The 13961-nt window shown below is 42.1% G+C and overlaps 1 protein-coding gene across 5 annotated transcripts in view; it reads right to left on the minus strand.

Annotated features, from left to right (window-relative positions):
* The window catches only part of LOC126427382 (uncharacterized), a 420537-nt gene that overhangs the window by 234050 nt on the left and 172526 nt on the right, over positions 1 to 13961 (minus strand). For all 5 annotated transcript variants that reach the window (XM_050089736.1, XM_050089734.1, XM_050089737.1 and 2 more), the window contains one exon: positions 7057 to 7220. In XM_050089736.1, coding sequence (XP_049945693.1) covers positions 7057 to 7220 — 164 coding nt within the window. The remainder of the gene's footprint in view (positions 1 to 7056; positions 7221 to 13961) is intronic.

Below are 13961 nucleotides of genomic sequence, written 5' to 3' on the forward strand. Positions count from 1 at the left end.
GTCCAGAACGGGTTTGTCATCAATCGACATATCGTCATTTTTAAATCGAGCAAACTATTTGTACACTTGAGTTTTCCCCATAGTGACATCCTGGTATGCTGTTTTCAACCTTAAAACAGTTCAGCAACATTTATACTGACTAGAAAACAAAATTTCACAGCTTCACCCTGTACACGTAAACTTGTCATCGTTATAAAAAATGAAACAAGAAGAAACAGCGCAACCAAAAACAATCACCGCAGATGAACAGAACAAGCCAGGTCGACAACACAGGCAGTACAGAGCTGGCAATGAGTTCCACTATACACCTCTACTGTCAGATGTGCATACTGCACAAGGTCTGCCCACAGCAATGTAATTTTTGTTTTGGGTACCCCTCATATGGCAAACACTGACAAAAAGATGGGACAGGATGGCAGGCGGTGTGTTAAGACATCAGAGAATAACTTGCTTAAGGTACGCAACAGCAAATGTCATCTAGGCAAGACGGACAAATTTTAGTAGATCATGCACGGGGACCAGGGAAACCATCAAATTCATTCCTCTGACACCGTGGTTTTTGCGAAAACCTAATCATTACTCTGTTAGTATGTACAGAGAGGCCATCAAAATTCAAAAGCACAGAAATCTCTGTAAAAGATATGACGAAGGATCGAAATTAGACAAGTTATCTTCTTTAGTGCTAAGTAAAACAAACAGCACTAACTCTTCCCCACTACAAGGTCCATTGCACATGTCGGTCACGCCGATTTTAGGCTGTGGTCTGGTGACTCCACTTTGGCTTGCTCAGCTTATTTGAGACTGTAATTCCTTTCTGAGCCATCACAGCCTCTGATGATGTCTCCAGTATTAGAAGATGAAATTTTAGGCACAGAATTCTGCATTGGACCTTGGCCTAATGACCATAAAATCAATACCAGAAATAAGGTCACGTAAGCTGAAGAAGTACCCCAGGAAACCTGCCGTGCTTTGACGAGAACTAAACCGATCGAGTCGAATATTATCAGCAGGGAGAGGGCAGCCATTCGAGACCTGAGACAGAGACCTGAGATTGTTGTCTTACTGGCTGACAAAAGCAATGCTACAGTTCTTCTTTCCATAAGGACTACATTGAAAAGATGCAGAGCCTGCTAAATGACAAATCTTACAGGAAGATCAATGCTGACCCCACAAAGAAGGTGGAGAACAAAACAAGAGCTCTTCTCAAGGATGCAGATTTAGCAGAGGGTGTCACCAATAAATTGACACCTCAAGGACCCGTACCACCAAGACTTCGTGGACTCCCTAAAGTCCACAAAGAAGGGATGCCGTTACGCCCAATTATCAGCAACATTAAGGCACCTACATGTTTGCTGACCAAATACCTGACAGAATTACTAAGCCCTTATGTGGGTAAATGCTCTCATCACATTCGTAATTCTGTGGATTTCGTAAAACATATCGACAACTTCAAGCTCAATGACTCAGATATCCTGGTAAGTTTTAACGCCGTTTCATTATTCACCAGGGTGCCTCTTCGAGAGTCAGTTTAGCTTATTGCACAGAAATCTGACGAGAAGACGACTGACCTTTTCGAGAACGTTCTGACCTCCACGTATTTTCTCTTTAATGGAGAATACTACGAACATACAGAGAGACTCACAATGGGGAGCCCACACTCGCCTGTGGTCGCGAATTTTTATACGGAGTACTTCGAGAAGGAAGCTTTGGCGTCATCCAAATGGAAACCTACTTGTTTTCTACGTTATGTGGATGACACGATTGTGATCTGGCCTCATGCAAGGGACAAGATCCTAGACTTCCTTACACACATGAACTCCATACAACCGAACATCAAAATATCAAATTCACTGTGTTGTTGTTGTGGTCTTCAGTCCTGAGACTGGTTTGATGCAGCTCTCCATGCTACTCTATCCTGTGCAAGCTTTTTCATCTCCCAGTACCTACTGCAACCTACATCCTTCTGAATCTGTTTAGTGTATTCATCTCTTGGTCTCCCTCTACGATTTTTACCCTCCACGCTGCCCTCCAATAATAAATTGGTGATCCCTTGATGCCTCAGAACATGTCCTACCAACCGATCCCTTCTTCTGGTCAAGTTGTGCCACAAACTTCTCTTCTCCCCAATCCTATTCAATACTTCCTCATTAATTATGTGATCTATCCATCTAATCTTCATCATTCTTCTGTAGCACCACATTTCGAAAGCTTCTATTCTCTTCTTGTCCAAACTATTTATCGTCCATGTTTCACTTCCATACATGGCTACACTCCATACGAATACTTTCAGAAATGACTTCCTGACACTTAAATCAATACTGGATGTTAACAAATTTCTCTTCTTCAGAAACGCTTTCCTTGCCATTGCCAGCCTACATTTTATATCCTCTCTACTTCGACCATCATCAGTTATTTTGCTCCCCAAATAGCAAAACTCCTTTACTACTTTAAGTGCCTCATTTCCTAATCTAATTCCCTCAGCATCACCCGACTTAATTAGACTACATTCCATTATCCTTGTTTTGCTTTTGTTGATGTTCATCTTATATCCTCCTTTCAAGACACTGTCCATTCCATTCAACTGCTCTTCCAAGTCCTTTGCTGTCTCTGACAGAATTACAATGTCATCGGCAAACCTCAAAGTTTTTATTTCTTCTCCATGGATTTTAATTCCTACTCCGAATTTTTCTTTTGTTTCCTTCACTGCTTGCTCAATACAGATTGAATAACATCGGGGATAGGCTACAACCCTGTCTCCCTCCCTTCCCAACCACTGCTTCCCTTTAATGTCCCTCGACTCTTATAACTGCCATCTGCTTTCTGTACAAATTGTAAATAGCCTTTCGCTCCCTGTATTTTACCCCTACCACCTTCAGAATTTGAAAGAGAGTATTCCAGTCAACATTGTCAAAAGCTTTCTCTAAGTCTACAAATGCTAGAAACGTAGGTTTGCCTTTCCTTAATCTTTCTTCTAAGATAAGTCGTAAGGTCAGTATTGCCTCACGTGTTCCAGTGTTTCTACGGAATCCAAATTCACTATGGAGACCGAAGCAGAAGGAAGATTACCATTCTTAAATGTAATGGTCAAAAGAAGAGCAGATGGCACCCTGGGCCACAGGGTATACAGGAAGAAAACACACACCGACCTGTATTTGCAAGCGGATAGCTGCCACCACCCTGTGCAGAGTAATGGGGTGCTAAAAACACTGGTGCACAGGGCGACACCATATCTGACGCAGAGAGTCTGCCCCGAGAGCCGGAACACCTCAAAACTGTATTCCGGAAAAACGAGTACTGGAAACGGCAGATGAGACGCGCTCTTCGCCCTACCTCTACAGTACAGAATGTGGAGACGGAAGAAGTCACAGACAAAGAGATAGCTACTGCCTATATACCGTATACTGGCACACTATTGGGGAAAATAGGACAAATATTGAGGAAACACCGAGTAGGAACTGTCTTTTGCCCACCAAATAAAATACGAGCATTATTGGGAAGTGTCAAGGACTATCTCGGTTTGCGGTAGGCTGGCATATACCAGATTCCGTGTCAATGTGGGAAGACTTATATTGGACAGACAGTGCGCACCATCGAAGATTGTTGCGAGAACACGACTCGGGGACCCCAACAAGTCGACAGTCGCAGAGCACTGTCTGTCCGAAAATCACGAAATGGACTACCAACATACCGGGGTCCCGGCACAGACATCTAAGTACTGGGACAGCGTCGTTAGAGAGGCTATCGATATTCGTACCAGGGACGGACTCGTCAACCGAGATTGCGGCTACAACCTCAACAGGGCACGGGAACCAGCATCGAGTCTAACTAAAAAGACTCTCAGCAAAGGAAACGAACAGGCGACTAGGGCAGACGAGGTAATTACACCGGTGCCACCACAGAAGCCGATGCCAGTGTCTCGCCGACTGCTGATGCGCGGGTGCGGACTGCAGAGGGAACACCGCGTGGGGGGAGGGGATTTAAGACGGCTGCCCGCCCTCAGGAGCTCAGTTCGGCAGCGCACCTGGCGATGGCGACACGTCCGATCGCCAAAATATTGTGCCCGTTGGACACTGTGGATCGGCAGTACACCTGTGGACTGTTCGAGCGAGGTCAAGAAATACTTCTATCGTGATGGCTTAATATGTTTGAGGCAGGACACGAGGATGGTACACCCACAGAAGGGGCGTGTGAATGAGTGGATGCTACTCCATAACGAGGCACGATTGCATACGGCCCACATTATTCGGGAACTTCTTTACTAAAAACAAAATAGCATTTGTTCCCCCCACCTGTCGTGCTCCTCAGACCTGGCCCTGTGTGACGTCTTCCTCTTCCCCGAGATCCTCAGTTCAAAAAACAATGAGAAAATTTCGACAGAACTTTCCCAGAACACAAGAAAATTCTGGTCTTATGTAAAATTGCTAAGTGGGTCTAAGGCTTCCATCCAGTCACTTGTTGACCAGTGTGGTGTGGCAGCAGAAGATAGCAAAAGGAAAGCCAAAGTTTTAAATTTCACGTTTAAGAAACAGTTTGTGCAGGAGAATCGTACAAACATACTGCCATTTGAGCGTTACAAAGACTCTCATATAGAGGATATAAGAACTGACATCACATCTCTGACATAGAGAAGCAACTGAAAGAGTTGAAAATGATCAAGTCATGAGGCCCAGATGAAATCTCAATTTGGTTTTACAAAGAGTACTCTACGGCTCTAGCCACTGACTTGCAGTTATCGCAAATTCTCACACGGTGCAAAGTCCTAAGTGACTGAAAAAAAGTGTGGGTGCTCCTGTATACAAGAAGCGTAAAAGAACAGACTTGCAAAATTACAAACCAATAGTCTTAACATCAATTTTCTGCAGAGTTCTCGAACATATTCTCAGTTCAAATGTAATAAATTTCTTTGAGAAGGAAAAGCTTCCATCCACGAATCAGCACGGTCTGAGAAAGCCCTTCTCAACCGTGGATGAAGGCCAGCAGGCAGAGTCCATATTCACAGATTTCCGAAAAGTGTTTTTCATGGCGCCCCACAACAGACTGTTAACAAAGGTACCAACATACCGAATAGATTCACAGATATGTGAGTAGCTCAAAGACTTGTTAAGTAATAGAACACAATACGTTGTCCTCGACAGCGAGTGTTCCTCAGTGAGGTATACCCCAAGGAAGTGTGATAGGAGCACTATTATATCTATATACATAAATGATTTGGTGGTGACAAGCAACCTGTTACTGGCTGCTGATGATGCAGTGGTGTATGGGAAGGTGTCGTCATTGAATGACTGCGGGAGGATACAAGTTAACTTAGTCAAAATTTCTAGTTGGTGTGATGAATGGCAGCTGGCTCTAAATGTAGAAAAATGTACATTAATGCAGATGTGTAGGGGGGGGGGGGGGGGGGGGGGGGGGGGACCAATGTGAGGATACAGCATTAATAGTGTGCTGCTCGACACAGGTAAGTCGATTAAATATCTAGGCGTAACATTGCAAAGCAATATGAAATGGAATGAGCACATAAGGACTGTAGTAGAGAAGGCGAATAGCTGATTTTGGTTCATTGGGATAATTTTAAGTGTGGTTCATATGTAAAGAAGATTGCATTTAGAATACTAGTGCAACCCATTCTTGAGTAATGGTGAAGTGTTTGGGATTTTTCACCAGGTCAGATTGGAGAAAGACTTCAATGAAATTCAGAGGTGAGCTGCTAGATCTGTTACCGTTGGGTCTGAACAACATCCAAGTACTATAGAGATGCTTCGGGAACTCGAATGGAAAGGCCATCGTCTTTTTCAGTAACACTATCAAGGAAATTTAGAGAACCGGCATTCGCAGCTTACTACAGAATGAGTCTACTGCTGCCAACTTACATTTCGTGTAAAGGTGATAATGGTAATAATATCAGAGAAATTAGGGCTTGTATAGAGGCGTATAGATAAATGTTTTTCCCAGCTCTATTTGCAATTGGAATAGGAAAGGAAATGACTACTAGTAATACAGGGTACCCTCTGCATATGCACCATACATTGGCTTGTGGAACAGATAGTAGAAGTTGACGTAGAAAACCAAGTTGGATGAGCAAGATTTGATATAGTGGATGACATTGGCTGTGGAATTGTGTAAGGTACTAAGCATGTTAATTGAGTGACTTCCAGGAGGGATTTCGAAAGTGACAGAAACATCTGGATCGGGGTTTCTCTCCTGGAGGTTGTAATGGGTCACGCTCCTCTAACATTACCTTTTTTTTATATATAGAAATAACAGATATCATGTATATTATCGATTCTTGCATAGCTTAAAATTATCTCTGCTGTTTCAATAAAAGAATTATATGATTTTGTATACAATGTACTACATTTCAGGCAAAAACGTATAAAAAGAAATTAATGTGTTACAATCGATATGTACTAACAGTTAGAATTGCTCTTCTTTTAAAAACAACTGACACTACAAAATTTGTGGCATACTTAAAATTCATATTATTAATTTCACAATCTAACACTAATTATTAAATTCATTTTTAGCTTGATTTACAAAAAAATTGTATATTTGAGCGAAGGTTCTTCTTTGGCAAAGAAAGTTTCTAAACTCTTTTGCTTTGTAAACCTCTTTGGAATAATGTGAGACCTGCAGAATGTAAGTAGTGGTGGGGCAAGCCTCTAATGGAAATGCACGTATTTTGCTAAACTTGTCAACAACAATGTAAGTTTTGGTGTGATAGAAGTGAAAATTGTAAAGTAAGTGTGATTTACAAGAATGGGATAAAATAAAAAGATATTCATAACAACACGCAAATCTTCATCAGTTATTTTGTCTTCAGGAACCCAGAACGTTATAATATTTCATCTGCAAGAATGTAACCCTAGACAAGACTTTGAGTCAAAGACAGAGAATTTTAATAGTGAAGTGTGGAACTGTAAGATTACAAGGTGATGGTGCAACATAAGAGCTAAAAAAGATGTAATAATTTAAATTAATATATTTCTCGACTTTTTGACATCGCCCACATTCTTATCTTGCCTTCGTGGAGCACAATACGGATAGAGGCAGCAGACTCACCGACTGACCAGTAGTGGGCATTGCGCTCGGGTGTGCGCTGCGTCTTCACGAAGAGTGGGCTGATGGACAGGATGTGCCTGATGGAATTCTCCCAGTTGTTCCGATACCTGACACACGGGAAGTTCCTCCTGGTGTATCTATAGATCTCACGCAACGAGATGCGCCTGCACAAAAAAATAGTTGGTACATAATGTTAATTTTCAACAAAGTACGGTGCAATGTAGGTCACGACTTCAGTATCCAATAGGCATTGAAAGACAAAGAAAATAAGAAACACAAGAGAGAAATATACTTACAAACACTTACAAAGCCATTCAGACACAGTGGTCACTATAACTGCATGGACAACTCTAGCACACCTCCCATCAGATGCAAATTCTCCACTTATCTGCTCACTACTAATGCAGTGCCACTTATACAAGAGATTATTGACCTTTCCTAAATTGTATATATGTGGTACCTGTTCTTTCAGACAAGTCAGAATTCAGGTGAGGACAACCAATGCTCTCTTCAATGCAGATGCACACAAGGGTCAAACTCTAATGGGAATCGGCGAAATGCCACGAGTAATATGTGGTGCGTCTCCTTTCGGACATGTCTTACAGAACACACAAATATATACGAGGGCTGTTCAATAAAGAATGATCATAATTTTTTTGAGAATATATTTCTCAAAGTAGTCTCCCACGAATGTGATGCACTTTTTCCCAGCGGTTCTGCCAGTCTTCAAATACACGCTGGAAACCATTTTTTGAGAGGTCCTTCAAAATCGTCTCCGCAGCCTTCACCACTGCTTCTGATGTCACGAAGGCGTTTCTTCGTGTTAGGGAATAGAAAAAAGTCACACGGGGCTAAACCCAGACGACAGGGAGGGTGAGGGACGCACTTCACGTTGATTTTTCAAGATATTCAGCAACAACACTGGCAATATGCGACCGCGCATTATTGTGGTGCAGCATCCAGCCTGCTTCACAGAAATGTTGTCTTTTGCACCTGATATGGACTCGCAATGTTTTCAGGACATCCCTGTAGTATTGTCCAGTTACTGACATGTGTGCAGCTACAACATGCTGATACACCATTCCACGAATATCAACAAATGAGATGACAGTAACTTTCCCAACAGAAGCAACCACTTTTGCTTTTTTGGGGGTTGGTGATGAAGAAGGTTTCCACACTGAGCTTTGCTGTTTGCTCTCAGGATCAAAATGATGTAGCCAAATTTCATCAACAGTGATTACACTAGAAACAAACTCCGGATCTTCCTCTAACATCAAGTTAACTGCATGTAAAGTTGCACGCAACTGTCCTTTTGTTTGAAAATCGACAGTCTCGAAACCCGTCGTGCGCAAACACGTGTCGTGTGCAATTTTTCTGTCACTGACGTGTGGGTGGCACCAATGAAATGTTCAGTATTTCAGAATGTGATCTAAAGGTAATTCGTTGATCCTCTCTCACAATGACTGCAGAGGTGTTGATGTTTTCTTTTGTATGAGCAGTAACTGGAGCACCGGATCCACCTTCCTTTGAAATTGATTGTCTCCCCTTTTTAAACATTTTAAACCTCCTTCGAGCTGTGCTGTAGGAAAGAACAAACTCTCCATAGGCCTCCTGTAACACTGTATAGGCCTCAGCTGAAGATTTGTTGAGACAAAAGCAGAATTTCAAGAATTTCCAAGTCCCATATTGTTCCTCACGTGTTACCTCCATTGTAGGGGCAGGTGTTACTTAACATGTCTGACCTTGCCTGCCTCTCACAGGCAGGAACCAGTCCGTTACAGGGATATTATTGTTGTCTAACCGCTCTGCCACAGGCCGTGCATTATGAACAGGTGCTCGATGGTGTTGAAAGATGCAATCTACACGCCCAAATTGTTCTTCAACAGTGGGAAGCAAGAAGGTGCTTAAAAACATCAATGTAGGCCTGTGCTGTGATAGTGCCACGCAAAACAACAAACTGTAGTGTGTAACATGACAATGCGTCACATAACTGTGTCTCCCTGTGAGAAACAGCGTTCTCTAATTGAGTGGAGACCGGACATCAGTTAACAATTTCTTTCGTGTTTTGAGCACGAGGGTGACAGGAACAACAATGTAACAAGTGTTTAAAGCTGTGCTCACCCTGAAAACAAGGGAGCATCAACAGAATTCCGCCACATAGGATCACCGACACCAAAAATGTTCGAGGCTGCGTCATCGCACGCAAAGTTGTCGTCACGGTGTTCTGGGACGTTCACAGTGTGGTACATCTGAAATTTATGCCTAAAGGCTCCACCATAAACACTGCAGGTACTGAGAGACCCTCAGGAAAATGAAAGCACGAGTTTGAAGAGGTCGTCCACACACGGAGCACCCTTTCCCTCAGTGCGACAGTTCGAGACCACACGCAACCTCTGCAACAGTTCAAAACCTCGGGTTCATTACCATCAATCACATTCCATACAGTCCTGACTTGGTCCAATACAATTTTCATGTTTCCAAAACTTAAAGACCACCTTTGAGAACTCCACTATGATAGTGATGAAGCACTGCTAGGAGATGTGAGGTTGTGGCTCCATTGTCAAATACAGTGACGGTATCGACAAACTGGTCTCTTGTTAGGAGAAATGTGTTTGGAACAGGGTGACAGTGTTGAAAAATAAACATCTAGACATGAAGAATAAGGATGTAGCTTGTTTTATTTAAATAGTTTTTAGAGATTTTACATTAATATACGGAGGCATTACTTTCCAGCACACCCTCATATATTGGTTCATTAAAATGTGGCCAATATATGCATGTAATAAGTTTCCTCATGTTGACTTTGTAGGGACAATCTGTAGTGATTACTTAGGAGAAGAACAACTTCTTAGCCGAGATCACTATAAAAAGCTTTATTATAGATAAACAGTTTTGGTAAAACAAAGTTACCCTCTTCAGATATTCATAAACAGGGTAACTTAATTTTACCAAAACCAGTTATCTACAACAAGATGTTGGTAATAACTGTTATGAAGATCTGAAGATGTTAACTTAGTTTTACCAAAACCAGTTATCTACAATTAAGACATTTACAGTAATCTCGGCTAAGAAGTTGTTGTTCTCCTAAGTAATATGCATGTATATTACTTGGGAAGGCACTCAGTGAAACAAAAAGATCCTGGTAGTATAAGGATTATGAAATTAGTGACTGAGTTGTGCCCATACTTCTCCAGAAAACAGTCCACATAAAGGATACCATGAAAATGTGAACACAACAGGTGGAGAAACCAGGAAATTGGGAAATAAGGTCACAGACTTACAAGTAGAGTTAATATATCACACTCTATGTGAAGAATTAACCGTGAGGTAGATTTATCTGGGATGGATGAAGCATTTATTGAACAATGGCCAAAAGATCTTTCCACTAATATCCAAATGGTTTTCTGAGTCAATTTGTTACTATGGCTATGATATATCCAATACAGGAACAAAGGTTATCATAATGAAGAGACTTGGGGTCAATAAGAATATGGTCAGAATCACATTTCTCGTTACAGCAGATGAATGGTCACGTACGGATATGCAGTCATCTGGGCAGAGGGTTGTTGAAAACACGCACTGTACCGCGGATGCAGGCTGATGGGAGCAGCAGTACAGTACTGGGGACATTCACTTGGACGTCCACAGCAGCTGTGGTAGTAATCAATGGCACCGTAACAGCCGTGGACTACATGAAAATTATTACGGATCACATGCATCACTTTTCCAACTGTCTGTGTCACAAGGTTAGACTCGTGCTACAGAGATAGTGAATTCACGTCGATGTCGTGGCCACCATATATGTCTGATCTGAGCCCAATTTAACAGGTCTGGGATATTAACGGATGTCGGTTCTGCACCCGCAAACCACCAGTCTGCAATTTACAGGAATCAGGTGATCTGTGTGTAGATATTTGTTTCCACCAACCTCTAGAGAATTTGTACAATCCATGAGACACACAATCTGGTGTACTGTGTTTCAACTGCAGATCGACTTGCTATTAAACAGACGGCCATACGTCTGACGTAATAGAACAGACATTTCACCGATACTGAAATGTGAAGGAGGTTACTGCACCACTCCACAGTGTCGCAGAATTTTCTCCTTGTTCTCATAATATCTATACCTCACTGAAATGTACAGCATAGGATTCCATTTATGGAACATCGGCAATTCAGCTGCACGGCCAGATTGAAAATATCCACTTCTCCTATGACTTTATTTTCTTATAAACATGATCAGTTTCAGGAAAATATTGTTCCATCTTTTTCGGTACAAATTTACTGAAAAAAAAACCAAATATTGCCAGTTTAGCACTATTAATTCCTTCATTATGGAGCTAGATATTTATGATTTTTTTATTATCTTTATATACTCACTCTTGTTCCAATTTAATATTTAGTTTTCACCATCTGTGAGTGCTCAGGACAGTCAGTTGTCTTAGTCCTTCGTTTCCCTCTACTGTCAGATGATGACTCTTCTTTCCTAGCACACATACCACTCAGCGGTTTACCTTTCACCGCAAGCCGCCTGCTCGCACCACCCCACTCCACAGTGCAGTTTGGCGTGACAAGACGTCTTATAAAAAATTGCTAAATGCTCTCTCTGAAACCTCCTTAGAGAAGATAATTCAGCAGCCCACCCATGATGAAATTATACAGGCTGTTTCAGAATCACACCGACAAACTTCGAGGGGATGTACAAGTTGTCTTGGCGAACAAAATGAGGATAGGAACCCGTGTCCAGAAACTTCATCTGACGACATTACACAGAGTCAAAGTTATAGGCCACAGGGCCTGTATATGTATGTACACAGAGAGTGATTCTGTGATGACGTTACTAACTTACGGTGGTAATGGAGAAAGCTGAATTATCAGTTTGAGATAAGGGTCCTCGTATCGGAAACAAATGAGTCGAAAGTTGTAATTTACAACTGTTCTGATACTTCAGACAGTGGAATAAATGTGCTGGCACTGTTGTTGTTAACATTGTAGGGTAAGCAACTTCCAGAGGTGGTACTATGGAACAAAACAAGAAAAAAAATTCCCGTAAACATGGGCTCTAAAATGCATACCTGAGAAGCTATGGGCACTCGTTCGATAGAGAAGATGTGTTTCACAATAACGAAGACGTAAAATGCTCATAGCTCCTCAGCTATGCATTTTAGAGCCCACGTTTACTGGACATTTTTTCTTGTTTTGATATACACTATCACCTCTGAAAGTTGCCTACCCTACAATCTTAACAACAACAGTACCAGTACATTTATTCCACTGTTGGAGTTATCAGAATGATTTTCACTTATAACCTTCAACTCATTTGTTTCCAGACCAGTGTTCCTTACCTCAAATTGGTACATTTATCCTTCTCCATCAACCCTGAAAGTTTGTAACATCATCATGGAATCAATCTGTGTGTATATATGCTATTACAGGCACTGGGGCCTACAACTTTGACGTTCTGTAGTGTCATCGTATCACGTTTCTGAACCCAGGTTCCTACCTTCACTTTGTTCCACAAGACACTTTCTACATCCCCTCAAAGTTTGTCAGTGTAATTTTGAAACGCCCTTTACATTAGGGTTAACAGCAACAAATAGACCTGACCTATTTGAGGATGACCACATACAAATTCATGTGAGTGACTAGTGACAACTGTTCCACCAAAGCCTATTCACAAAGTTTCAAGAAGCAGTATTACCTGAGGGATCTAGAAATACAAGGGGGGACCCAAAAGAAACCGGACTGTTGTCATAAAAAATTTATTGACGAACCTTTTTACAAAATTACTTCAGTCACCTTCAAAATACTCCCCATTACATGCGATGCACTTGTCAAGTCTCTTTTCCCACTGTTGGAAGCATGTTTGGAACTCTTTAAGTTTGATATTGTCCAGTGCCCTTTGCGAAGCTGTTTTTACTGCCTCCACGTCGTCATAACGCTCCCTTTTTAGTGTTTTTTCATTTGTGGAAATAGGAAAAAGTCGCACGGGGCTAGGTCCAGCGAATACGGAGCGTTGGGAATGACAGACCACCTCTGAGATCCCAAATAGTGGGTCACTCGTAAGGCCGTGTGTGATGGAGCGTTGTCGTGATGCAGGAACCGGTCACCTGATTGCCAAAGTTCCGGGCGTTTCCTCCTCACATCCTCTCGCAGACGCCTTAAAACATCCAAGTAAAAGTGCTGGTTAACAGTCTGGCCAGGGGATACGAATTCCCGATGCACAATTCCACTAACATCAAAAAAGACAATGATCATCGTCTTCACATTTGACCTCACTTGCCTCGCTTTTTTTGGTCTGGGAGAGTTGGGAGTCCTCCACTGGCTTGACACTTGCTTGGTTTCTGGGTCATACCCGTAACACCAACTCTCATCCCCTGTAATGACTTTCTTCAAGAAGTTTGCATCACGTGCAATCTCTGTTTTCAAGTCCTGATACACATTCATGCGGATGGTTTTTTTGCTCCTGTGTGAGAAGGCGCGGAACAAATTTAGCAGCAACACGTCTCGTGTGCAAATCCTCACTCAAAATCCGCTGGCACGAGCTCCAACTGATTCCTGTCTCTGCTGAAATTTGGTCCAAATTTTGGCGACGATCCTCGATGATCTTTTGGCGGACCTTTTCAGTGTTCTCCTCATTTCGCAATGTTGAAGGGCGTCCAGAACGAGCTTGGTCTTCAACACACATCTCACCATGTTTAAAGCACCCAATCCACTCAAAAACCTGTGTACGGTTTATAGTGTCCTCCTAGAAAGCTTCTTGAAGCATTTGGTGTGTCTCCATTGCATTTTTTTTAAGCAGGAAACAAAATTTCACACACACTCTTTGTTCTTTTAAAGTTGCCATAACAACTTTGCAGAGGTAACCCGCCAACAGTCAGAGAAACACAATACCACACTTGCAC

This window comes from Schistocerca serialis, chromosome 11 (genome assembly GCF_023864345.2).
Source record: "Schistocerca serialis cubense isolate TAMUIC-IGC-003099 chromosome 11, iqSchSeri2.2, whole genome shotgun sequence".
Taxonomy (NCBI): domain Eukaryota; kingdom Metazoa; phylum Arthropoda; class Insecta; order Orthoptera; family Acrididae; genus Schistocerca; species Schistocerca serialis.